The following is a 24,340-nucleotide window of genomic DNA, read 5'->3' on the forward strand; positions in this document are numbered from 1 at the left end:
TTGACCTCTTGGGCTCAAGCCTCCTGAGTAGCTGCGACCACAGGAATACACCATGACCAAGCCTTGCCTGATTTTTTTTTTTTCCCAGAAACAGGATTTCTCTATGTTGGCCAGGCTGGTCTTGAACTCCTGTGCTCAAGCAGTCCTCCCGCCCTGGCCTCCCAAAGTGCTGGGATTACAGGCATGAGCCACCGCACCTGGTCCAGTTTTATTTATTCTCTTTCAGTTCTTACTGGCTTTATTTCATGTTTGCTTTTACTGAACTGGCCAGGATTTTGAGCATAATGCTGATGTCATAATAGTAGACATTAAAAGAAAAGCACGTATATTCTTACCACTAAATTTTATGTTTGGCCAGGCATGGTGGCTCATGTCTGTAATCCCAGCACTTTGGGAGGCCGAGGCAGGTGGATCACCTGAGGTCAGGAGCTTGAGACCAGCCTGGCCAACATGGTGAAACCCTGTCTCTACTAAAAATACAAAAACTAGCTAGGTGTGTTAGCACATGCCTGTAATCTCAGCTACTAGGGAGGCTGAGGCAGAAGAATTGCTTGAACCCAGGGGTCAGAGGTTGCAGTGACCCAAGATTGCGCTGCTGCACTTGAACCTGGGCAACAAAGCGAGACTCTGTCTCAAAAATAAATTTTAAAAAAAGTTATGTTTGCTATGGAGTTGTTTCTGTTGCTGCTGCTGCTTCATACATTTCCTTTATCAGGTTATAGAATTTTCCTTCTATTTTTCTTTTTATCTTTTTTTTTTTTTTTTTTTTTTTTTTGAGACAAAGTCTTGCTCTGTTGCCCAGGCTGGAGCGCAGTGGAGTGATCTCAGCTCACCATAACCTCTGCCTCCCAGGTTCAAGCGATTCTCATGCCTCAGCCTCCCAAGTAGCTGGGACTACAGGCATGCGCCACCACACCCAGCTAATTTTTGCATTTTTAGTAGACACAGAGTTTCACCATGTTGGCCAGCATGGCCTTGAACTCCTGGCCTCAGGTGATCTGCCCGCCTCGACCTCCCAAAGTGTTGGGATTACAGGCGTGAGCCACTGTGGCTGACCCCTTCTATTTTTATTTGCCAAGAGTTTTTATTATGAATAGATGGCAGATTTTATCAAATGCTTTTTCTGCATCTGTTGAAATAATCATGTGACTTTCCTCCTTTATTCAGTTATTGTAGTGAATTAAAATTATTTTATTTTCAAATGTTACACCAAACTTGTATTCCTTGAATAAATCTAATTCAGCTGTGATGTATTAGCATTTTATACAAGTATGGCTAGGTTCTATTTGCTAATATTTTGCTTAGAACTTTTGTATCTATGACATAAACGAGACTGGCTTATTATTTACTCTGCTTATAATATCCTTATTTTGGTATTAAGGTTATTCTTGGCCTCATAAATCAAGTTGAAAAGCATTTTCTCATCTCTGGAAAGTTTTAATAAGATTAGCAGTTTTCCTTAAATGTCAGATAGAATCCACTGGTGAAGCCAAATGGGTCTGGAAATTTCTTTGTTGGAAAGTTTCAAATTAAATATTCCATTTATTTAACCTAGAAGACTATTCATATTTTCTATTTCTTTTTTTGTCATTTTTGCTAAGTTGTGTTTTTCTAGGAACTTGCCTGTTATACTTAGGCTTTCGCATATATCTGCATGATCGCTTGGGTTTTTACAGCTCTAGGCTCTGTAATAATGTCACCCACCTTTTCCTGATTCTGATTACCTGCACCTTCTCTCTTATTCCTTGAACATTCTTCAACAGGTGCTGGGTTTCTTAGATTCCCAGGAACTGTTTCTCCCTCTCTCTCTCTCCCTCTTTCTCCCCACTTCCTCTATCTGCAGGGATTTAACTGGACTCTGTTCATACAAACTGTGCTATCCTCTGTCAAAATCAAGCTGCTGCCAGATGAGGAAGTGGTGGTCTATGGCATCCCCTATCTGCAGAACCTTGAAAACATCATCGACACCTACTCAGCCAGGTGAGGCCCAGGGAGGGTCTCCAAAGGCCTCAGCATCTTTGCCCCTGCTCTCCCATCCTCCCCAACACAGCTTCTGCTCCCAGGAGGGGACCCTATGAAGCATCTGCCCTGAGGGGTGTGGGACATGAGGGGTTAAGCTTTAGTGGCCAGTGGAGTCTTACATTAAAAATGTGTCACATCCCAAGCACCCAGGGCAGATGGGCTGGATCTTGGAGGTGGTTGTCCTGGAGGTTTTCTCCAGCACCCATAACTCTCTGGGGTGGAACGTGCTGGCCAAGGGCCCTAAGCCATATCTCCTCCCTTGCAAAGACCTCTCACCTGTTCTCCCCTCACCCTCTACCTTCTGCCCCCAGGACCATACAGAACTACCTGGTCTGGCGCCTGGTGCTGGACCGCATTGGTAGCCTAAGCCAGAGATTCAAGGACACACGAGTCAACTACCGCAAGGTGAGCCCCTTCCCTGCCCAGAGCCTGGCCGGGCACTCATTCATTCAGGCCACGATGCTGAGCATAAGCTGTAGGCAAGCACCGAGGTCCACACCAGGGTCACAGCCATGGACGAGGCAGGGCGAGGCGCCTACCCCGGTGGGGAGTGGACCATGACAGTCAACAAGGCAGAACGTAGCTCTGCCAAAACCGCAGAGTATGATGTGGCGGGGAGGCAGGGAGGGACGAGGACAGGGAGCGCTGCTCCGGGGAGGTGACATTTGAGACCTTAAAGGCCTGAAGAGGCGGCGGGGTGATTTCCCGGGAGCAGAAACAGCCAGTGCCAGTGCAGAGGCCAGAGGCAGGAGCAGGCAGGGGCCGGACCCGTGGTCAGCAGCGGACAGGAAGGAGAAGATGGCAGGGAGGGAGGCGAGGTAACCGCGGGCCACAGCAGCCGGTTTGGATTGTACTCCCCATCTGAAAGCCGCAGGGGTGCTAAGAGCAGAGACGCGGTCTGATTTCCTGCTCCTGTAGTCACTGTGGCTGCTCCAGGGCTGGGGTGAGGGTGGAGACAAGGAACCGCAGGGAGGCTGCTCCAGGGCTGGGGTGAGGGTGAAGAAAGGAACCGCAGGGAGGCCCTAGGGGGATTCTGGCTGTTCTGGGGAGAGTGACTTGAGTAGGGGGCGGGGTCAGCATGGAGGCCGATGGGGTCACCCAGGTGAGGTGACAGGCTTGGCCATGGTGCTGGCAGACAGACAGACGCAGGGGAGCTGTTGACCACAGCAGCTGAGGGATTGGGTATAGGGGCTAAGGGCAGAGGGGAGTCGGGACTCTCTAGACCTTTGTTAGAGTAATGGGAGGGACAGAGGCCCCCACTGCAATGGGGAGACTGAGGCAGAGGCAAGCTGGGGGCAAGTCAAGCCTCCTGTTGCCATGGGGGTGTAGGTCAGAGACATCTGTGCGTCAAGCATCAGGGGGGCACTGAGTCTAAGAGCTTTGGGGAGGAAGAAAGGGCTGCCTCCCTTTCCTAGAGAGCAGGAAGTCCTGCAGCCCAGAAGGTGTGGCAGGACGCTGGGCAGAGTGCTCCCTGGGCTTGCCTGAGTCTGGGGCCCAGAGTCTCCTGCCCCTGTGTCCCTGGGGACAGATGAGCAGGTGTTCTCACAGTTGCTTCAACAATGGGGAGACCAGGGCCCTGGAAGCTGGTGGCTGAGAGGGACGTGGTCCCAGGCCTTGCTCTGGGGTCAGCGCCAGCCTTGTGCCTTGAGACTGGGGCTGGAGTCCTGGAGAGCAGAGTCCAGCCAGACAACCAGGACAGGGGCCGGGGAGGAACCCCCCCAACTCCTCAGGGTAAAGGCCCAGCTCTCAGTCTGCGGAAGTTCCCCAATCCCAATACCATGCCCATCCTTCCCCCCGCCACAGCAGCACCCAGAGGTGAGGCTGAGATCATCCCGTGCCCCCGCTAGCCCCGGGGCACCCTGAGGCTGAGGATAGGTGGGTCTGCTCACCCCGTAAGCCCAGGGCCCCACGCCAGGCCTGGGAAGGCTGACGTGGGGGCCCGTGGGATGATCGGGTGGCCCCGCCAGGCGCTGTTTGGCACAATGGTGGAGGAGGTGCGCTGGCGTGAATGTGTGGGCTACGTCAACAGCAACATGGAGAACGCCGTGGGCTCCCTCTACGTCAGGGAGGCGTTCCCTGGAGACAGCAAGAGCATGGTGGGTGCCCCTCATCCATGGCCCACGCGGGGCCAGCCTTCCGCAGGGACACCGAGCCTCCCTGCCCTGAGACTCCCACCCCGCCCAGGCTCAGGGGCACCTGCCCCAGCTCACCAGACAGAGGGAAGCTAAGGGAAGCCGTGCCCACCCCATGCCCCTGACCCCAGCCGGCCACTGGGCCCCAGCCTGAGCCCTGCAGGTCCAGCTGGGAAAGGCACAGGTGGTGCAAGTTGCCCCTGGCCCACGAGGACCCACAGCCCAGCAGGGAGGACCCTGAAGGTGGGTTGTCGCCTCATCCCCCCACCGGCCCCACACCTCACCCGAGAGGCCCACAGCTGGGCGGCCCTGGGCCTTGCCCCGGCGGGGCTCAGACCAGACCTGCCCAAAGCCCTCGAGGCTGGTCATTCGCCCTCCAGATGAGTCTGGGACACGAGGGCCATGCCCGCTTCCCAGGTCAGAGAACTCATTGACAAGGTGCGGACAGTGTTTGTGGAGACGCTGGACGAGCTGGGCTGGATGGACGAGGAGTCCAAGAAGAAGGCGCAGGAGAAGGTACGTGGCTCGCAGAGGTCGGGGCAGCCCCGACTGGATCTGGGTACGGGCAGCACCGCCCCGACAAAGCCGCCTGACGGTCCCCACGGGGAGAAGGCAGCCCCAGGAGGTGCAGACAGGACCCCACGGGGAGAAAGCAGCCCCGGGAGGCGCAGACAGGACCCCACGGGGAGAAGGCAGCCCCGGGAGGCGCAGACAGGACCACTCGCCCACTGTGGAGCTGAGGAAAAGCAGGCAGGGGCAGGAACCAGGCCTGGGACATCCCCAGCGCCCCCCATGAGCCAGCGGGGGTAGCAGTGGCCTCGGGAGCGAGGGTCAGACCCACCAGAAGCTCCTCTGGACCCAAGTGACAGACAGCAGCCGAGTGACCCCTCCAGGGCCCCTGCCCCCACCTGGACCCCTGGCGGGCTGTTGGGCTGTAGGTCAGGTGGGCGGAGCCTTCCATATTCTGTCCCCATTAAACCTCCCCAGAGCCTGCAAGGTGGGGGCCAGATCCCGGAACCCCCCAGCCCCTCACCACAGGACAGGGAGAGCACAGCCAGGATGCCCCAGGCTGACCCCTCCCACAGTGCGGCACTCACTGACCGGCCCCCGGGCTGACCCCATCCGCAGTGGGGCACCCACTGACCAGTCCCTCCTCCCCACTCAGGCCATGAGCATCCGGGAGCAGATCGGGCACCCTGACTACATCCTGGAGGAGACGAACAGGCGCCTGGATGAGGAGTACTCCAATGTGCGCCCCCAAACCCAGCCCTAAACTGCCCCCCACACCGTGGACATGGGCCCTGATTGCCTGGGGGCTCCTCTGTGCCAAGCTCTGTGCCCTCCTCCCAGGCGCTAACACAGCTGTCCTCACCGTGCCCTAGGGTGGTGGCTCCAGCACTACCCTCAGTGTACAGATGGGGAAACTGAGGCCTGGAGGGACGAGGGACTTGCTCAGAGTCATGTAAATGCCCACAGCCAGGGCTGCCCCGTTCACCTGCACCCACAGCCGACTGTCCACGTGCAGACGCCTGGCAAGGCTTGAGGTCCTTCCCCAACCACCCAGGACCTCTCCCCTTGCTCCTCTGAGGGCCCGGCCCCAGCATCTGGCAGTGACTGCCCCTCTCCCGTAGCTGAACTTCTCGGAGGACCTGTACTTTGAGAACAGTCTGCAGAACCTCAAGGTGGGCGCCCAGCGGAGCCTCAGGAAGCTTCGGGAAAAGGTGGACCCAAATCTGTGAGTGGCATCGCTGGTGCGGCATGGGCGGGGGGGGCCAGGGAGTGGCCAGCAAGGCGTGCAGGGCTGCCTGCCAGGCGGGGGACTGGATGCATGGCTGGGGTCCAGTGCCAGCTGAGGGGTGCAGTCACTGGGCCTATCTTGGACAGAGTCCCCCATCACCCTCTGCTTTCTGGGGCCCAAGTCGCCTCCTCCTCAGGGACCCCAGGAAGGAACCAGATCTTGGGATAGGCCTGGGCCCTTGCTCTGGTGTGGCCAGGGTAGGCCCTGGTCCATCAAGGCAGAGAGAGCCCAGAGGGAGGGTCCCCGGAGAGGCGGCTCCCAGAGACCGGCTTGTCTATCACAGCTGGATCATCGGGGCGGCGGTGGTCAATGCGTTCTACTCCCCAAACCGAAACCAGATTGGTAAGTTCCTCCCCCTCCCTGCCTGCCCAGGCCCTTTGGTGCCAGAGTTGAAGGGGTGGCTTGCAGTCCCCTGCCCATCCCTTCCTCCTGGGGGCACCCCAGCCTGTTCTCGGAACATTCTCCTATGTCACCCCTTGCTGCCCCCGTGGGGAACACTCGCTCCCGTGCCCATGAGCGGCTTGGGGAGGGACTTGGCAGGCAGCCCAGAGCCTTTCCTGCAGGCAGAACAGGATGGTGGGAGGAGGCCGGACTGAGGTCCTGGGTCTGCCAGGCAGCCCAAAGCCTTTCCTGCAGGCAGAACAGGATGGTGGGAGGAGGCCAGACTGAGGTCCTGGGTCTGCCAGGCACGAGCCTGCCCAGCCTCTGAACCTCCGTGTCTTCATCTGTAAATTGAGGGAATCCTGACCTCTGCCTCCCGGTCTGTGGGATCAAGTGTCAGAACCCCTGGCAGCGCCATCCCTGAGCCTGGCACACAGGAGATGTGTCCACTCACAGCTTATTCTTTGTCCCGCCCTTGGGGACAGTATTCCCTGCCGGGATCCTCCAGCCCCCCTTCTTCAGCAAGGAGCAGCCACAGGCCTTGAACTTTGGAGGCATTGGGATGGTGATCGGGCACGAGATCACGCACGGCTTTGACGACAATGGTAAGCGGCCGCCCCTCCAATCACACACGCCCTCCCCTCTCCGCGGAGAAGCAGCCAGGAAGGGGCCTGGGGGCGCTCCATTCAACCCCTTCACGGTTTCAGTGGGGACACCGAGGCCAGGTCCTCAGGGAGCTGTGGGGGCAGAGCAGGCTTTGAATGCCAGGCTGGGGCCCTGTCTGGGGGCACTGACTCCCAGCATGGAGGAGGGGACCCAGGGACTCCAGCCCATGACCCTGACTCCACCTGGCACTGGGCACTTCCCTCCCACGGCCTGTGACATGGGGACGACAACACTGCCCAACACAGCAGTGAAGCCCAGATCCCAGCCTGGGAGACTCTCCAGATGGCCGGCATCCTCCACCAGGGGGGGTGTGCCACCCCCACCATGGCCATGCTGACCTCCGCCCCTTGGTGGGGACCGCCCTGCCTGGGACAGGGGCCCCAGCTGGTTTTCCCCTGTGGCTCGGCCATTGGGACCTTCCGTGGGCAGCCCTTGTCCCCAGGGACCAGGTACTCCTCTCACCTGGGACTTAGAGTTTGGGCATCCCAGGAGGAGCCCTTAAACCATGATGCCTCCAAGACCACAGGACCCAGGTGCTAGGCCCTAGCCTCAGGGGGTGGCATGGGAGACCACTGAAGCCCTCCTTCTCTGGGGGCTGTGTAGCCCCAGACAGCTGCTGCCCCTTGGAGCCCGCGATGCTCTTCCAGGCTCAGCCTACTCAGACTGTGGGCTCTCCGTACTGGGGCTGGCTGCAGGAGGGGCAGGAGCGGCCAGGCACAGTGGCTGCCGTGGGGCCGGGCACAGTGCAGCCAGGGGCATGTGGGCAGCCCTCCTCTGCCCCTGCCCAGGCCGGAACTTCGACAAGAATGGCAACATGATGGATTGGTGGAGTAACTTCTCCACCCAGCACTTCCGGGAGCAGTCGGAGTGCATGATCTACCAGTACGGCAACTACTCCTGGGACCTGGCGGATGAACAGAACGTGAGCACTGCCACCAGCACCGAGGCTGCGGGGGGACCGGAGCCCCAGCCCTGGCCCTGAGGGAGAGGGAAGTCAGGGCCGGGGCTGCCCCAATCCTGTCTCCTGTGCACAGGTGAACGGATTCAACACCCTTGGGGAAAACATTGCTGACAACGGAGGGGTGCGGCAAGCCTATAAGGTGGGGCCTGGCAGGGGAGGGGGCATCAGCGCGGCAGGGGAGGGGGCGTCAGCGCGGCAGGGGAGGGGGTGCCAGTGCATCAGGGGAGGGGGTGCCATTGCATCAGGGGAGGGGGCGCCAGCACGGCAGGAGAGGGGGCATCAGCGCGGCAGGGGAGGGGGCATCAGCGCGGCAGGGGAGGGGGCACCAGCACGGCAGGGGAGGGGGCGTCAGCATGGCAGGGGAGGGGGCGCCAGTGCATCAGGGGAGGGGGCATCAGCGCAGCAGGGGAGGGGGTGCCAGCACGGCAGGGGAGGGGGCATCAGCATGGCAGGGGAGGGGGGGCATCAGCGCTGCAGGGGAGGGGGGCACCAGTGCATCAGGGGAGGGGGCATCAGGGGCTCATTCAGGACAGGTGCCATGCGGTGGGCTGTCTGGCCAGGGATCCCCCCCGAGAGCCCAGCTCAGGAGTCCCTGAGTGACTGAGGTGTGAGCGCTCATCCGTGGGGTGTGCGAAGGGCCCTTGCAGCAGCAGGACCCCCACAGGGGTAGGTCCTGGAGCCAGACCTCTGCTCTGCCCTGAGATCTGAGGGTTCTGGAGTCCAGGCTGGCAGGCCTGAGCTCAGCTCCTGTCCGGTGCCTGCAGGCCTACCTCAAGTGGATGGCAGAGGGTGGCAAGGACCAGCAGCTGCCCGGCCTGGATCTCACCCATGAGCAGCTCTTCTTCATCAACTATGCCCAGGTGGCAGCCGCAGTCCTGGTCCCACCATCCCCATGCTTCCCCACTCATCTCTGGAGGGCCCACTCTGGAGCACCTCCAGGGACCAGAGCCCAGCATGGAAGGCCCCTTGGGGGAAAAGCAGGAGGGGCAGGGGGCGGGAGCTGGACAGGATTTCAATGCTGATGGGAGGAGGGGAGCACCTGCTGACTCCCCTCACCCCACCCTAGAAGGGGCAGCCTGGGGATAGTGGAGACCCTCCCCCACCCCTCCTGGCCACCCCACCACACCACCTGTAGCCACGCCCCCAACATGCCCACAGGTGTGGTGCGGGTCCTACCGGCCCGAGTTCGCCGTCCAATCCATCAAGACAGATGTCCACAGTCCCCTGAAGTACAGGCAAGTCTCCCATGCTCACAACCCCCTTGCCACTCACAACCCCCTTGCCACCCACAACCCCCTCACCCCAACCCCAGTGGCCTGTAAAAGAAGAAAGCACAAAAAGTGGCTCAACAGAGACAGGTTTATTTTGGGAATAAACCTGAGAGGGGCTTCTGGCCGATTTCGGTCAGGGACATTCTCTTACAGACTAAGGGCATTTAAGGGTTTAGGAAGGGGGAGCCTACTGCAGGCTGCAAATGTTTCTGTGTGAAGGAGAGTTTTATTGCAGAGTTGGAATATCTCTGGCTGGAGGGGAGGTTATTCTCAGGATTGGCATGTTTCTGGTCAGATGGGGGTTTATCTCATGGTTGAAATGTTTCTGCTCATACTGACATGAGCCATTAGGCTGATGTTTTGGGCTGGTTTTTAATCACGGAGAACTTAAAATGGCCATGTTTGTCCAAGATGGCAATGCACCTGCTGTCACACCCACCCACCCACAGGGTACTGGGGTCGCTGCAGAACCTGGCCGCCTTCGCAGACACGTTCCACTGTGCCCGGGGCACCCCCATGCACCCCAAGGAGCGATGCCGCGTGTGGTAGCCAAGGCCCTGCCGCGCTGTGCGGCCCACGCCCACCCGCTGCTCGGAGGCATCTGTGCGAAGGTGCAGCTAGCGGCGACCCAGTGTACGTCCCGCCCCGGCCAACCATGCCAAGCCTGCCTGCCAGGCCTCTGCGCCTGGCCTAGGGTGCAGCCACCTGCCTGACACCCAGGGATGAGCAGTGTCCAGTGCAGTACCTGGACCGGAGCCCCCTCCACAGACACCCGCGGGGCTCAGTGCCCCCGTCACAGCTCTATAGAGACAATCAACTGTGTCCTGCCCACCCTCCAAGGTGCATTGTCTTTCAGTATCTACAGCTTCAGACTTGAGCTAAGTAAATGCTTCAAAGAAATCAGAGGCCTTGCTTGTCTGGGAGGGACCAGGGTGGGCAAACAGGTAGCAGTGGCCTTGGGCAAAACAGCTGCCCGGGGGTGGGAGAGAGTGACAGCTGGGAGCTGATGGGGAGGGAGCCAGTTCCAGTCAAGTCTCCTAGGGTCCAATGCTAGGGCCAGCAGTGACCAGGATGCCCCCAAGTGCCCGCCCCCAGGGACCACACGTTCAGATGCGGGGAGCCCCACTGGGGCACCGGGGGACCCAGAGAGCTGCAGCTGGGAACCTGAAATTTTAGCTTTGTGTAACTGAAAGCCAGAGGAGGGGCTGAACGCAAAGGGACGCAGTGGGTCACCTGCTATGCATTTTTAAATGGCCACTGCAAGGGTGGCATTGGGGGCAGGAAGGGAGCCGGGAGACCCACAGGAACCCACAGTGGTCCCCAGGTCTGGACTAGGGAGTGCAGAGAGGGCTGCAGTTGTCATCGGCCTGCATGGGAGGGGAGGGCCTGAGCAAGTAGTCTGACCTGGGAGGTAAGGGGCTCTGCTCTGGGCCTGTTAGGGTCCCCAGGGAAAGGTGGCCAAGAAGCTGGACACACCTAATTAGACTAAGACCCTCCCGGGCCGGCCGCCCCAAAGGCCATACCCAGCAGGTGCAAACAATGATTCTGACATCAGTAAAGGGCCTTGGGGCAGGCTGGCCCATCACCTGAGAGTCTCCAGGGTCCACCCACCCCACCAGGTGGAATCAAGCCCATCTCTGCCCTGAAAACCCAACTCTCCTGAGTGGCCCCCACCAGACACGGGCACTGACCCCGACCCTGCTGGAGCTGACCCCACGCTCCTCTCCTGACGTGGGCTGGGGTCTGTCGCCTTTGAAGGGAGTGACAGGGCAGTGAGGTTACCATCCCCAGTGCCCCACAGGCCAAAGGCCCAAGGTCTCCAGAGAAAGTCGCAGAGCAGGAAGATGACACCTGGGACTCACAGCTACCCTGCCCGCCCTGAGGGCCCAACAGTGAGCAAGGCGGGGGCTGTGGAGGATGCAGGGCTCGGAGCCTGCGAAGCAGTGCGTGGTCAGGAACTGCAGTTTTAATGGCTTGTTGCTGCCGGCGGATCAGGAGAGGTTCGGCATCCCGACCCAGCACCTCTGGAACAGTTCTTCCAAGTGGACTTCCAGCACACCTAGGGCAGCAGACGCCACCCAGATCCTCAGAGGCCAGGGCCTTCGCCTCCCTCACACCTCTCTGGCACACTGTGGGGACAGCAGGGTCCCATGGGGCCGCTGGACACTGGATCAGACAAATGCCTGAGAGGGCCCCCTTGGACAATCCCCAGCCCTCCCGAGGCTGAGAGGACACGCCTGTCTGCCCGCCGCCCCATGTGTCGCCCCCACCTCTGAGGACAGCCCCAAGGTGCCTGTCCATCCAGCCATGCTGCCCTTCAGCCCCTCTCAGCCTGCCCCACTCTGCAAGTGGGGTCACAGTGGCATCCACATCCCAGGGCACAATTGGCATGATGCCCACGGCGCTGTGGCTCAGCTCCCAGCCAAGCCGAGTGCTCCTCCCAGGGGACCTGGGGGCAGGGCGTGGGTTGGCAGGAAGTGCCCCCAAGGCCCAGCTCACCTGAGGCGGGTCGCTGGCACAGACCTCCGCAGAGATGCCCAGGACCTGCAGGATGTGCTCCTTGGGGACGTAGTCGCCTGGAGACTTCTGGACGAAATGCAGCAGCACTTTATCACCACCTGTAGCAGCGGGCAGGCAGTCACGGCACCCCGGAGGCCGCCTGCACCTCACAGCCACGTACCAGGAGGAGGGAGGGTAGGGCAGCCCTGGCCAGCCATATCCCCCACCCGGCTACCCAGATGAGTGAGCTGTTCTGCCACAGCCCCACTCAGCCCAGCAGACACGCAGAACCAGGCCACATCGCGGCGGAGGGGCTGTGATGAGATTGACAAGCCAGAGAGAGGGCCTGGGCTGGGCCACCAAGTTCAGCAAGGCCCTCCTTGAGGTAGTGGCCGAGGCCCCTCCCTCGACCCACCTTTGCTGGCCACCAGCAGCCCTCCGCTCTGCAGCAGGTCCCCAGACAAGTTCCCCTGGATGCCAACAGCCTTGGCCTGTCAGGAGTGGGCACAGCCTGAGTCAATCCTAGAGGAAAGGCTCCTGGGAGCTCCCACCACCCCCCGGCCTGTACACCCTTGACCCACACAAACCTTGGCAGCCACATCACGCACGGGCTTCCCCAGAGCTGCTGGGAGGATGCTCAGGCTGTTGTACCTGCGAAGACACCAGGTCGCTTGGCCAGACTCCGGAGAAGCCTGGGTCCAGAGCCTGCTCCAGTGTCCATGAGACCAGTTCCTAGGTCAGGCCCCACCCCACCCACCCGCCTCACCAGGGCTCAGAGATGGCACAGGCGACCAGATCAGTAGCCAGCCCAGCCCACCGGCAGGTTGGACACCGAGCCCAGCGGCTGCTAGCCGAGGGCCCACAGAGGGTGCAGGGAGCATGCATGGGGCCCCAGGCTGGGTGTGCCCAGGGATCTGGCTCAGCTGGCAACTGCCAAGCAAAGGAAGCAGCCTGTGGCACAGACACCAGAAAGCTAGGATGGCCCCTGATGGGGCACGAGGCTCCACCCCACGAGGTGGTCTGGACACCGAGAGTAAGCCCCGGAAGAGGTGGCTCATTACAGTCACCCAGCACCCAAGAGAAGGCCTGGCAGAAGGGCTGGTCAACAGTGCCACCAGAGCCGCCTTGCCCAGGAAGGCCCGAGTGGACAGCACCACAGCGGGCAGCAGGGAGAGGAGGTGGCAGGGAGTGGTGGGCACCCCTGGGTCCCCCACCCCACGCTACCCAAGGGTGCCCGCCCCCACTCACCGCTTGAAGCCTAGCTCCTTGTAAAGCTGCTTGCTCTCATCCAGGTAGAGCTCTGGAAAGCGGAAGCCACATGTGTGTGCCCCAGGAGCAGAACCAGCCCCCAACCCACTCACCACCAAGAATCGCCCTCCTCCTTCCGACCCTCTGTTCCTCTGCCCACCCTCCGTGCTCAGCCCACCCCCGCAGGGCCGGGAGGGGTAAAACGGGGCTGAGTGTCCCCCCTCCCCTCAGAAGAGGGGCTGAGTCCCAGAGGCAACAGGTGGAGCCGGCGGGGCAGAGCTCGTCCAGACTCTGCTGCTGGGCCCAGGTCTGTGCAGGGCACCACCCAGCCACCAGCTGCGGGGCGGGGAGGCAGGGAGAGATGAGGGACGCTGACCCGTGGGCATATCAAGGCCGCTCCAGCAGACAGAAGGGCCGGGGTTGGGCAAGAAAGGGCCCCGAACGCCCTGAGCTTAGGGAAGGGTATCTGCGCCGCCGCGGCGGGGAACAGGACGCACCTCCCTTGAAGTAGTCGCCGTCCAGGAACTCCTGCAGACCCAGGGCCTCGGGCCCTACGCCCACCAGGCGCACGCCGTGCTGGTCCAGGAGTCCAGCAAGGCTGCTGAGGTCCTGGGCGATCCAGCGGCACACCACGCACCCGAAGCGCCGCAGCCCGGCCACCACGCACGCGCGCTCCCGCCACAGGCTCCGCAGCTCCACGGCCTGCCGGGCGGCTGGGTCATGGGCGCGCCCCGTTGCCCCCAGCCCCGCCCCAGCCCCGCGGCCCCCACCACCCCATCGCTGCCAGGACGCCCGGGCAAGGAGCCAGGGACGCGCCCACCGCCCTGCGTCCACCCGGCCTCACCTCCCCGGTCACCGCATGCTTCAGGATGCACGCGCCCACGCGGGCAAGGTCCACCGTGCTCATGGCGGCCGCTGCCAGCCCTGGTTCCCGGCTCCCTGACTCCCGGTTCCCCGCTCCCGGCTCCTCGCTCCTGGATCCCCGCTCCCGGCTCATAGATCCAGCCCCAAGCCCCGCCCCGAGATGCCCCGGTCCCGCCTCTCTCGCTGCCGCCGAGGCCCCGCCCCTTCGGGCTCGTCTCCGCCCCGGGCCCGCCCCCAAGATGGCCGCAGCGCGCCCCGGCCACGCCTCTGGCCACGCCCCCGACCGCGCCCCGAGCCCTGCTCCGCCCCCTCGGATTCGCCCCTAGTCCCGCCTTGTTTCCCCTCCTACTCCAGGCTAAGCCTCGAGATCGCGGCGCCAAATCCCGGGTCCGCGTGCTTGGGTCCCTCCCGCCTCCTCAATCCGGGCCTTGCGGGACAGTTGCTGTCCCGCGTCCCGGTCCCGCCCCTAGCCCCGCCTTTCCGTTGGGCCGCCGACTTGGACCACGTCGGCCATTGGCGCAGCAGGCGGAGCTGGGCGGTGCGGCCCTCGGTGCGCGGTGCGCCTGTGCGGAATGCGGCGGGAGGCGGGCAGCCGGCTCGGGGTGGTCCCGGGGGGCGCCGGGGAGCGGCTGGGTACGGTGGGCCCAGGGGTGGTCCAGGGAGCGGCGGGGGTCTCCCTGCGGCCTCGCGCGAGACTGGGCTGGACTCAGGGTTGAGGGGAGAGGGTGAGCGCAGGGGTCGCGGGCATAGGGGACCGCGGGCCGGGGTCTCCCGCGGGGCGGGGATCCCAGCAGTGGGATGGGGGGGGGTGGTGCGAGGGCTTAGCCTTTCCACGTGGCCTGGTTTTCGCTTGAAAATCCCCGCAAATGCGGCAGCATCTCAATTATACATGGACGCGATGTCTTTAATCATAAAATACTGTTCATATCGTGCCGGTTGCATATCAGCTTTTAACTCGCCAAACCTTGGGGCGAAATAGACCCCGGGGAGATAAGCACAGCTCCCAGAAGTGCACTGCGGGTCAGGTGCCTGGCAGATGCGTCCTGTTCCTCCCCGACTGCAGCCCTGTGATAGCTTTTGTCACCGAGTTGGGGTGAGGGCTGGGTCACAGCTTTACCCGGCCTGGGCTCCCACCTGGGCGGGCCCAGCCTGGCAGAGTCTGTGCTGCTGGCACGGGTCCTCACTCCCCAGGCCCCAGGACAGCTCCAGGGGCCTGGGCGGGCTGGAGAAGGAAGGGGGAGCCCCCACACTGTATTCCAAATAAAGGGAGGCCCGGGGGGGTGCTGCTGCTTCGCCTGTGCCCTCGCCCTGGGGTGGTGAAGGTCCAGACTGGGAAACGGAAGTCGTTACTATGTCAGAAAGGGCAAAAAGCAAAACGAGGAAGGGGAAGCACGAGGAGGGAGAAGCTGTGGCAGCTCCAGAGCCCAGGAGTGCAGCCCCCAGAGACCAGGACTACCCCTCTACCGTCTCGGGCTGTGCAGGAGGGGCCTTCTACCCTCTGGAGTTGTGCAGGAGGGGGCCCCTCTACCATCTGGGGCTGGGCAGGAAGGGCCCCCCCCCCCCCCACCGTCTCAGGCTGTGCAGGAGGGGGCCCCTCTACTGTCTCGGGCTGTGCAGGAGGGGGCCCCTCTATCTTCTGGGGCTGTGCTGGAGGGGGCCCCTCCACTGTCTCAGGCTGTGCAGGAGAGGGCCCCTCTGCCGTCTGGGGCTGTGCAAGCAGTGAGCAAGCTGCCGCCTCCTTGGGAGCTGGGATCCCAGACGGGATTCAGCCATTTTCAGAGACGTTCCCAGAAACGAGAATGCGAGATCAATTCCTCGCCTGGCATCTCCCACCAGCGCCATCGCTGCAGGAGCCTCACTGGAAGCCAACGGGCAGAGGAGAGTGGGAAAGGAGCTTGCAGCCTCCCAGCTCCAGTGATGCAGAGCAGAAGGTGGCTGGGAGGCTGAGAAGCCGTAAGAAAATAGCAGGGCCAGCCCATGTGGCCGCTTAGATACATGCTATGTGTGTGTTTGCATATATGTAGGGGCTGAAAAACTCCACCTCCATCCTTTTGAGGTCCTGGCTGGGCCCAAGAGTTAAATCAAGATAAGACAGATCATCATGCCAGTGTATTTGATCCACGTTGGATGTGGCTTGGGAGCCCTCCTAAGGAAATGAAGACCCAGTGAAGCAGACTCAGTCACTCGTGTGCTGAGTTGGACAGAGAACAGTGAGGTTTGAGGAAGCAGCTAGATGATGTGGGGGGCTGAAAAGGTGAGAGGCATTTTATCAAGGACTGTACAGCATTTGCTGGGTCTCAGCTTCTCATCCTTGAGGATCAGAGCTTCCTAGTGTAGGGAGAGCATCTTTCACCTGGGAATTTCATCTTCTGCTTTTAAGAAACACAAGAGAGATCAGAATGATCTTTTTGCACCTGTTATTGTTTTAACTGCCTTTAATTCCTAATAGTGACTGTGCCAGAGCAGCCTATTTTGGGGTGGCACCGTCTTAACTCTGCATACTGTACATATCTGGCACACATCATTTAAAGTAAATAGACAGGCTTGCTTACTTTTTACTCAGGTGCAACATAATTCAGAAAAGTGCAGACGTGCTCAGTAGACAGCTCCTTCTACACGCCTGTCGACTTTTTTCATCAATGACATATTGGTCGGCTCTTGCTAGGCTGTGTTGCCAAAACAACTCGCAAGCCTGGGTCGATCACAGCAACCAAGTTTCCCCTCCCACTCAGGTTTCTTGTCGGCCACGGGGTGGCTCAGCTTCTGATGCCTCCTTCGTTCTGGGGTCCAGGCTGAGCAAGCTGTGGCTCTCTGGAACATGCCGTTCTCCTGACCAAGGGAGGACATGGAGGAGAGAGGGAGAAACCATGCCACACTCTCCCAGCGGCCATACACAGCTGGGATGTGTCACTTGCACTCCCATGTCACTGGCCAGAGCAAGTCACGTGGCCAAGGAGGGGCAGGGAAGAGCACTTCCTCCTCCAGGTGGTGCCAGCTCTGGGACTGGGTTTTAGCTTTCCTTACAAAGGAAGAGCTGGCCCGTTACCGCAGCAGGGATGATGACAGAAGACGTGAAACTCCGGGGTCAGAGACAAAGGACTTTTTCATTCATGGCGTGGCAGGCAGGTGCTCACCTGTGTGTTTGGTCTTATCCCCTTGCCCCCAAATTCCACGGGTGCCATGTGGGTAGGCCTGGGTGGGCACTGCACAGTCAGTGGGTTTGCGTGGCCACTGAGGAGCCCTGCACTGGGGGAGTCAGCTGTTTCTGCAGCAAGCAGTGAGCAAGCTGCTCTTTGTCCCTAGAGGACTCTCAGGGCAAACCACCCTGAGAAATGGGGGAGGGTACTCAGGGCCTGCGTTCCTGGCACACCCTGTGAGAGGTGGGGGGCACGAGACACTCGTGGAGGACTGCCCTCTTAACAGGAGAAGCTGCCAGTACCAGAGGCCAAAGAGACTTACCCAGAGATTTCACCGGCATCCCTGGGCTGCCTGGTGCCACATATATGAAAACAGTCATTTCATGTAAGCTTGTCCACTCAGTAGCATGAACGTGGGAGGGTGTCTTAGTCATAGATGGGGTGGCTTCTAAAGAACAGAAATTGATTTCTCACATTTCTGGAGGCTGGAGGTCCAAGATCAAAGCGCCGGCATATTCAGGGTCTGGCGAGGACCCCTTCCTGGTTCCTAGATCACTTCATGCTGTGTCCTCACAGGGTGGAAGGCACGAGGGGGCTCTGGGGGGCCTCCTTTTTAAAGGCACTAACTTTGGCCGGGCGCGTTGGCTCACGTCTGTAATCCCAGCACTTTGGGAGGCCGAGATGGGCGGATCACCTGTAGTCAGGAGTTCGAGACCAGCCTGGCTAACATGGTGAAACCTTATCTCTACTAAAGATACAAAAATTAGCTGGACGTGGTGGAGCATGCCTGTAATCCCAGCTACTCGGGAGGCTGAGGCAGGAGAATCACTTGAACTTGGGAGGCAGAGGTTGCAATGAGCCAAGATCATGCCACTGCCTTCCAGCCTAGGCGACAGAGTGAGACTTCGTCTCAAAATAAAATAAAATACATAAATAAAAGCACTAACCCATTCCCGAGGGCTCCACCCTCACTACCCACCTAAGCACATGCCGAAGCCCCACCTCATAATGTCATCACATTAGGGATTCGGTTTCAGCGTATGAACTGGGGGAGGGGACACAAATGGGGGAAACTGGCTCCACTGTGTGAAAATTGTCAATACTAAGGCAGAGTCACTTATGTCAGGACCCAAGCAAAACGGAGCTGGGAGGTCTCAACGGAAGGTCCCTCATGCTCGGGTGCCTATGATGAGAACTGTTACAGGGACTCCGACAGCACACAACATTCCAGATTAGCTGCTCCTATGAAGACATCTCCCCCACAACAATCATGTTACCCTTGAGTAATCACCAACCCTGCAATAAGCTCCTGTACCCAGGGAGGTTTATTCCAAAACAATCTGTGTAGACTTCCTCTTCTCACCCCTAAAAGAAAGATACACCTATGGTCCCCCTCAGCATGCATATCCCAGATTGCAATCCCCTGCCATCCCCCAGTAAACTTTATTTGGGAGAGCCAGTCTCTCTGTTGTTTATTTTATATTGACAAGTTGCAGCATCGTGGCCAGCAGCAGAAGTCCTACTAGAAGTCCTACTAGGCTTCTTGAGTCTGTGGGTTGGTATCTTTCATCAGTTTGGGAATTCTTTTATTTGTTTGTTTGTTTGTTTGTTTGTTTTGAGATGCAGTTTTGCTCTTGTTGCCCAGGCTGGAGTGCAATGGCTCGATCTCAGCTCGCTGCAACCTCTGCCTCTTGGGTTCAAGCGATTCTCCTGCCTCAGCCTCTGGAGTAGCTGAGATTACGGGTGCCCACCACCATGCCCAGCTAACTTTTGTATTTTAGTAGAGACAAGGTTTCACCATGTTGGTCAGGCTGGTCTTGAACTCCTGACTTCAGGTGATCCACCCGCCGTGGCCTCCCAAAGTGCTGAGATTACAGGCGTGAGCCACCGCGCCCGGCTGGGAATTCTTTTTTTTTAACACTATCTTATGATGTCTCATTCTTTCCTTCCTTCCTTCCTCTTATTCTGGGAAGCCCCATACGCATATATTAGATCTTTTAACTAATGCGTCTTGTTGAGTCAGAGTCACATAAGTCTCCTGTTCTCTGTTGTGCTTTTCTTTCCCACGGGTATTTCAGTGGCTGTTTGCACCGTTTCTGTTGCCCTGTCTCTGTCTCCCCTCCATGGTCCACCTGCCACGGGGTCCAGTCTGCCATCACCCGTCTCATGACACTGACCTGCAGCCCTGGGATGTCCATTTGGTTCTCTCGTATAGGTTCCAATCAGCTGTGGAATTCTCCATCCAGAGATCCCGTTAGACGGCATTTCCTGTTTTTAGTAACACATGAATGAGTTATTTTAAAATACCTGTCTACTGACACTCACATCTGAGGTTCTGCTTCTGTTGCCTCTCTTTTCTTTTCTTTTCTTTTCTTTTTTTTTTTTTTTTTTTTTTTTTTGAGACGGATTCTTGCTCTGTCGCCTAGGCTGGAGTGCAGTGGCACAGTATCAGCTCACTGCAACCTCCACCTCCCAGGTTCAAGCGATTCTCCTGCCTCAGCCTCCCAAGTAGGACTACAAGCGCGCACCACCACACCTGGCTAATTTTTGTATTTTTAGTAGAGACGGGGCTTCACCATGTTGGCCAGGCTGGTGTTGAACTCCTGACCTCAGGTGATCCACCCACCACAGCCTCCTAAAGTGCTGGAATTATAGGCATGAGCCACCACACCTGGCCAGCCTCTGTTTTCTTTTGATAATGGCACACACCTTCCTGCCTCTTCTCGTGTTTACATCTCTGTTCTAGCCCTGGGCCCTGCAAACCTTAGGGGAGGTGTGCCCAGTACACAAACCCACGTGTGCGCACAAAGATAGGTCATTGTCAGGGCGTGGGGAGATCGCAGGACCTGCATCAGACCAGGGCTTGTTCAGATGCTGGCTCTGGCACCGCCCAGCTGGGTCACTGTGGGTAAGTCACCACCTTGTCTAAGCCTCAGTTTCTTCATCTGTAAAATAGACCCTGGTAACCACCTTTGCCAACCACACACTCAGTTATCAGCCACTCTGGCCGGCTCACCTTGCTTCTGAGCAGCAGGAATCGCAGCCCCACTGTGGCTGAGAGGATGCTGGAGCACTCCAGCTCCATCCCAAATGGCCCCTGGCCCCTGCCATCCTGCCCATCCCCCTCCAGCAAAGCCCAGGATGTCCCTATGAGAAGCCTCACAGACTCAACCAGGTGGGCAGGCTGCAGAGGACCCCTGGGAAAGAGCAGCTGTGTTTCCCCAAGTCCCACCCTATATACACCAAAGATGGGATTTGGTCAACTTTCTTTCTTTTATTATTATTATTATTATTATTGAGGCAGGATCTGGCTCTGTCACCCGGGCTGAAGAGCAGTGGTGCAATCTCAGCTAACTGCAACCTCTGCCACCCAGGCTCAAGTGATCCTCTCACCTCAGCCTCCCAAGTAGCTGGGACTACAGGTTCCGCCTGGCTAATTTTTGTATTTTTAGTAGAGATGAGTTTTCATCATGTTGGCCAAGCTGGTCTTGAAGTCCTGACTTCAAGCAATCCACCTGCCTCGACCTCCCAAAGTGCTGGGATTATAAGCTGAGCCACCGTGCCCAGCCTCAAAACTATTTTGTAATTGTGATAAGATATACATGACATAAAATTCACCACGCGGAGCATTTTAAGATCAGTTCAGTGGCATTAGGTACATCCACATTGTTGCAGCCATCACCACCATCCATCTCCAGAATTTGTTCTGCAGATCCTAAACTGGAACCCTCACCTAAACTGTCCTAAACTGGAACCCTCACCTAAACTGTCCTAAACTGGAACCCTCACCTATGAAACACTAACTGCCTCCCCCAGCCCCTGGCACCCACTGCTCTACTTCCTCTCTATAAATTTGACAATTGTAGGCTCCTCATAGAAGTGGCATCATAATGGCCTTTGTCTTCTATAAATGGCTTATGGCACGTGGCGTAAATCCCTCAACATCCATCCATAGCGCAGCCTGTGTTCGATCTCCTTTCCAAGGCTGAGCACCTTCCACTGGACCTCTCGGCCACATTTTCCTTATTCTTGTACCTGTTGATGGACTTTTGCGTGGCGTCCACATTCGAGCTCTTGTGGACACTGCGGCTGTGAACCTGGGTGTGCAAATATGTGCTCAAGTCCCTGTTTTCAATCCTTTGGGATCTATACCCAGAAGCGGAGTGGCTGGATCACATGGTCATTGTAGTTTTAATTTTTAGAGGAACTGCCCTAATGGTTTCCACAACATCTGCACCATGTCCCATTCCCGCCAGCAGTGCACGGGAATTCTAATTTCTCCCCTTCCTCAGCAACAATTATTCCTCTCCAGGCCGGGCACGGTGGCTCATGCCTGTAATCCCAGCACTTTGGGAGGCCAAGGTGTGTGGATCACCTGAGGTCAGGAGTTCAAGACCAGCCTGGCCAACATGGTGAAACCCCGTCTCTACTAAAAATACAAAATTAGCGGGGCATGGTGGCAGGTGCCTGTAGTCCCAGCTACTCGGGAGGCTGAGGCAAGAGAATGCCTTGAACCCGGGAGGCAGAGGTTGCAATGAGCCAAGATCTCGCCACTGCACTCCAGCCTGGGCGACAGAGCAGGACTCTGTCTCAAAAAAAAAAAAAAAATCTTCCTCTCTGTATTGGGGGCTTTAAAAGAAGCCGTCCATTCCGCTGGGCCTGAGGTGGTCTCCCCGTTGTTCTGATTTGCGTTTCCCATTTCCCAAATGCTTGGTGGCACCGAGCCTTGTTCCAGGGGCATGGTGGCCATGTGTGTGTCTTCTCTATTCTAGTCCTTTTCCATTTTTTCACCCAGTGGTTTGTTTTTGATGTTGTTGGGGTGTGAGGGTTCTTTACAAATTCTAGACGGAATGCCTTATCTGATACATTTCCTCCCAGTCCATGTGTTGCCTTTCATTCTATTCATTCTTGTTTATAAAGCCCCATGTATCTATTTTACACGTTTCTGCCTGTCCTTTTCCTGTCATACCCAAGAAATCAAGAAATCACTGCCAAGTCTAACATCAAGAGGCTTGTGTTTTCCTTTGAGGGTTTTAGAGTGTATTGTTTGTTTGTTTGTTTGTTTGTTTTGAGACGGAGTCTGGCTCTGTCGCCCAGGCTGGAGTGCAGTGTTAGCCAGGATGGTCTCTATCTCCTGACCTCGTGATCCGCCCGCCTCGGCCTCCCAAAGTGCTGGGATTACAGGCGAGGGTTTTAGAGTTTTAAGTCATAATTTAAAACAAGCCCCAGCTCCAGCAGAGTGGAGCTGCTGCCAGGGGTCACAGCCCAGCGTCTCAAACGCAGTGGTGCACAGACTAGGGAAGGCCCAGGCCTGGGTGGGTCTTTCCGCAGGATCCTGGAATGTTGCTTAGGGGAGGCTGAGACCAGACTGGCAGTCACCTGTCTGGGAAAGCACCAGGCCCTGCGGAAGTCCCCATGGTGACAGTCACGTCCTGGCCATGTGGGCGGGTGTGGGGGAGGGACCGCAGGGAGGCGGAAGTCCTTGTTTTTTCCTGCAGTCAGCACGGGCAGGAGCTGAGCAGCCCGAAGCCCTGAGTCGCTGCCACTGCTCCTTCTGTGCCTGGTGCAGCCCCAGCTCATGGGGTCTGGGCCGCCTCTGATCCCATGCCCCCCACTTCACACTCGGGGTTCTGGCTTCCCCGCTGTGAGCCTGTCTCTCCTCCGTGGGACAGGCCAGCCTGGGCAGCCATCCCAGTGCTCACTGCCCAGCATATAGTGGGTGCCTCATAAATGTGGGCTGAACAGAGCCTGCCCCTGGGGGCCCCCCTCACTGCCAGGCATACAGAAGGTGCCTCATAAATGTGGGCTGAACAGAGCCTGCCCCGGGCCCCCTGACTTCCAGACATAAAGTAGGTGCTTCATAAATGCAGGCCAAACAGAACCTACCCTGGGGGCCTCCACTTCCCTTTGATGGGGGCAGAGACCCTCTGCCGGGCAGCGGCCACCAGTGCCTGGGACAGGTGCCCCCTTCTCCCACCCTGGCCTATCTCGGGGCATCTGAGGGAGGACGGGGCTCGAGGGTCTGGCTTCCCCACCTGTGAGCTTGTCTCTCCTCCGTGGGAGGAGCCGCACCGTCGTTTTCACTTTCCATGATGACCGTTGAGTGAGAGAAGATGATGGCAGCTCCTGCGTTTAAAAAGGAACCATCCGCGTAACTGCCGCAGGCAGGGCCCGTGCTCGGGCAGTGAGTCCTCGGCCCTGAGAAGGCCCAGACCCCACAGGCCTGGCCCTGGCTGAGAGGGAGTTGGAGTCCCCCGCCTGGGGCAGCCCCTCTGCACTTGGGGTGGTGGAGCAGGAGCTTGGCTGCAGGCGGGGCTTTCCTCCCAGCTCTGGGAGCCACCTTGCTGCAAACGCTGTGACTTCCGAGAGCCTCCGTCTCTGTTTGACACTGTTAATCCTTTAGGTGACTTTTTTTTTTTTTAGATGGAGTTTTGCTCATCGCCCAGTCTGGAGTGCAGTGGCGCGGTCTCAGCTCACTGCAACCTCTGCCTCCCAGGTTCAAGTGATTCTCCTGCCTCAGTCTCCCAAGTAGCTGGGATTACAGGTGCCCAACACCACACCCAGTTAATTTTTGTATTTTTCATAGAGATGGGGTTTCACCATGTTACTCAGGATGGTCTCAAACTCCTGATCTCAGATGATCCGCACACCTCCGCCTTCCAAAGTGCTGGGATTACAGGCGTGAGCCACCATGCCTGGCCTAGGTGACTTTTCATGGTGAGGTAACACACAGGCATGGTGAGCAGCGTGGCAGAGGACCTGTGTGCAGGGCCCTGTCTCCCCCCGGGGACCCCTTCATCTGGGAAATCTCCGCTGCGGGACAGGAATGCTGTGTGTCACTGAAATGCTGCAGGAGACTGGGCAGTCTGTCTCCACAGTCAGAGAAAGAGCAGCAGGACGCAGCGTCTCTCCAGGGCACCCGGGCCTCCTCTGAGCCTCTTTACACTCTTTGGCTGCGTGCTTTCTTCCCTGTGGCAAAAGGTACATGACGTTTTATTGACCATTTCAGCCATTGGCAAGTGTGCAAATCAGTGGCTTTAGTCCATTCACAATGCAGCTGGACCCCACCCTTTCCTGATTCCCGCAGGCCAGGGCTGAGGGCGGGGAGGGGCCTGTGCAGCAGCCTGAGACCGGCTGTCCAATGGCAGAGCTTCCTTCTGGGAAAGCCATGGGTCCCCTGCGGCCCCATGCTGGAACCCCAGCAATGGTGGTTCACGTGTCTCTCCATCTCACTTCCCGTGCAAAAGCAACACAGGCGGGTACAAACCCAAACAGTGCAGACATGGAGGAGACAGAAAGTGAAAATGGTTTCTGAGCCCCTCCAGCCACCCTCTGGGCACACCAGCCTGGCGTTCTTCAGA

At 58.5% G+C, this 24,340-nt stretch overlaps 2 protein-coding genes and 1 long non-coding RNA gene across 26 annotated transcripts in view; 1 reads left to right on the top strand and 2 right to left on the bottom strand.

The window, feature by feature from the left end:
• MMEL1 (membrane metalloendopeptidase like 1) overlaps positions 1 to 10,131 on the top strand; it is a 42,274-nt gene extending 32,143 nt beyond the window's left edge. For 15 of the 17 annotated variants that reach the window (XM_063805823.1, XM_016952683.3, XM_016952694.3 and 12 more), the window contains 13 exons: positions 1,844 to 1,980; positions 2,334 to 2,427; positions 3,990 to 4,118; positions 4,572 to 4,670; positions 5,320 to 5,403; positions 5,786 to 5,889; positions 6,236 to 6,294; positions 6,819 to 6,938; positions 7,788 to 7,921; positions 8,034 to 8,099; positions 8,725 to 8,820; positions 9,119 to 9,195; positions 9,681 to 10,131. In XM_063805823.1, coding sequence (XP_063661893.1) covers positions 1,844 to 1,980; positions 2,334 to 2,427; positions 3,990 to 4,118; positions 4,572 to 4,670; positions 5,320 to 5,403; positions 5,786 to 5,889; positions 6,236 to 6,294; positions 6,819 to 6,938; positions 7,788 to 7,921; positions 8,034 to 8,099; positions 8,725 to 8,820; positions 9,119 to 9,195; positions 9,681 to 9,780 — 1,299 coding nt within the window. In that variant the 3' untranslated portion in view covers positions 9,781 to 10,131. Of the gene's footprint in view, positions 1 to 1,843; positions 1,981 to 2,333; positions 2,428 to 3,989; positions 4,119 to 4,571; positions 4,671 to 5,319; positions 5,404 to 5,785; positions 5,890 to 6,235; positions 6,295 to 6,789; positions 6,939 to 7,787; positions 7,922 to 8,033; positions 8,100 to 8,724; positions 8,821 to 9,118; positions 9,196 to 9,680 lie in introns of all 17 variants that reach the window. The other 2 variants (XR_001717372.3, XR_010155232.1) reach the window with 1 other exon arrangement.
• On the bottom strand, positions 9,302 to 14,044 carry PRXL2B (peroxiredoxin like 2B). 8 transcript variants are annotated; one of them, XM_001151207.5, is made up of 7 exons: positions 13,823 to 14,044; positions 13,476 to 13,680; positions 12,979 to 13,030; positions 12,318 to 12,381; positions 12,146 to 12,221; positions 11,731 to 11,849; positions 9,302 to 11,360 (listed from the first exon to the last, which is right to left on the bottom strand). In XM_001151207.5, the coding sequence occupies exons 1-7, from the start codon at positions 13,973 to 13,975 to the stop codon at positions 11,343 to 11,345; spliced, it is 687 nt and encodes a 228-aa protein (XP_001151207.2). In that variant the 5' UTR covers positions 13,976 to 14,044; the 3' UTR covers positions 9,302 to 11,342. The 8 variants fall into 8 exon arrangements, with proteins under 8 accessions (XP_001151207.2, XP_009445123.1, XP_009445112.1 ...); XM_009446848.5 differs by having other exon boundaries at positions 9,302 to 11,290; positions 13,823 to 14,036; XM_009446837.4 differs by having other exon boundaries at positions 11,731 to 11,817; positions 13,823 to 14,028.
• Positions 14,045 to 16,366: 2,322 nt separating this feature from the next.
• LOC134809450 (uncharacterized) lies at positions 16,367 to 23,257 on the bottom strand. The gene is made up of 4 exons (XR_010155253.1): positions 23,015 to 23,257; positions 19,157 to 19,247; positions 17,302 to 17,427; positions 16,367 to 16,671 (listed from the first exon to the last, which is right to left on the bottom strand). It is a non-coding gene; the product is annotated as an uncharacterized LOC134809450 (long non-coding RNA).
• Positions 23,258 to 24,340: the final 1,083 nt, after the last annotated feature.

The sequence above is a fragment of the Pan troglodytes genome, chromosome 1, assembly GCF_028858775.2.
Source record: "Pan troglodytes isolate AG18354 chromosome 1, NHGRI_mPanTro3-v2.0_pri, whole genome shotgun sequence".
NCBI classification, from domain to species: Eukaryota; Metazoa; Chordata; class Mammalia; order Primates; family Hominidae; genus Pan; species Pan troglodytes.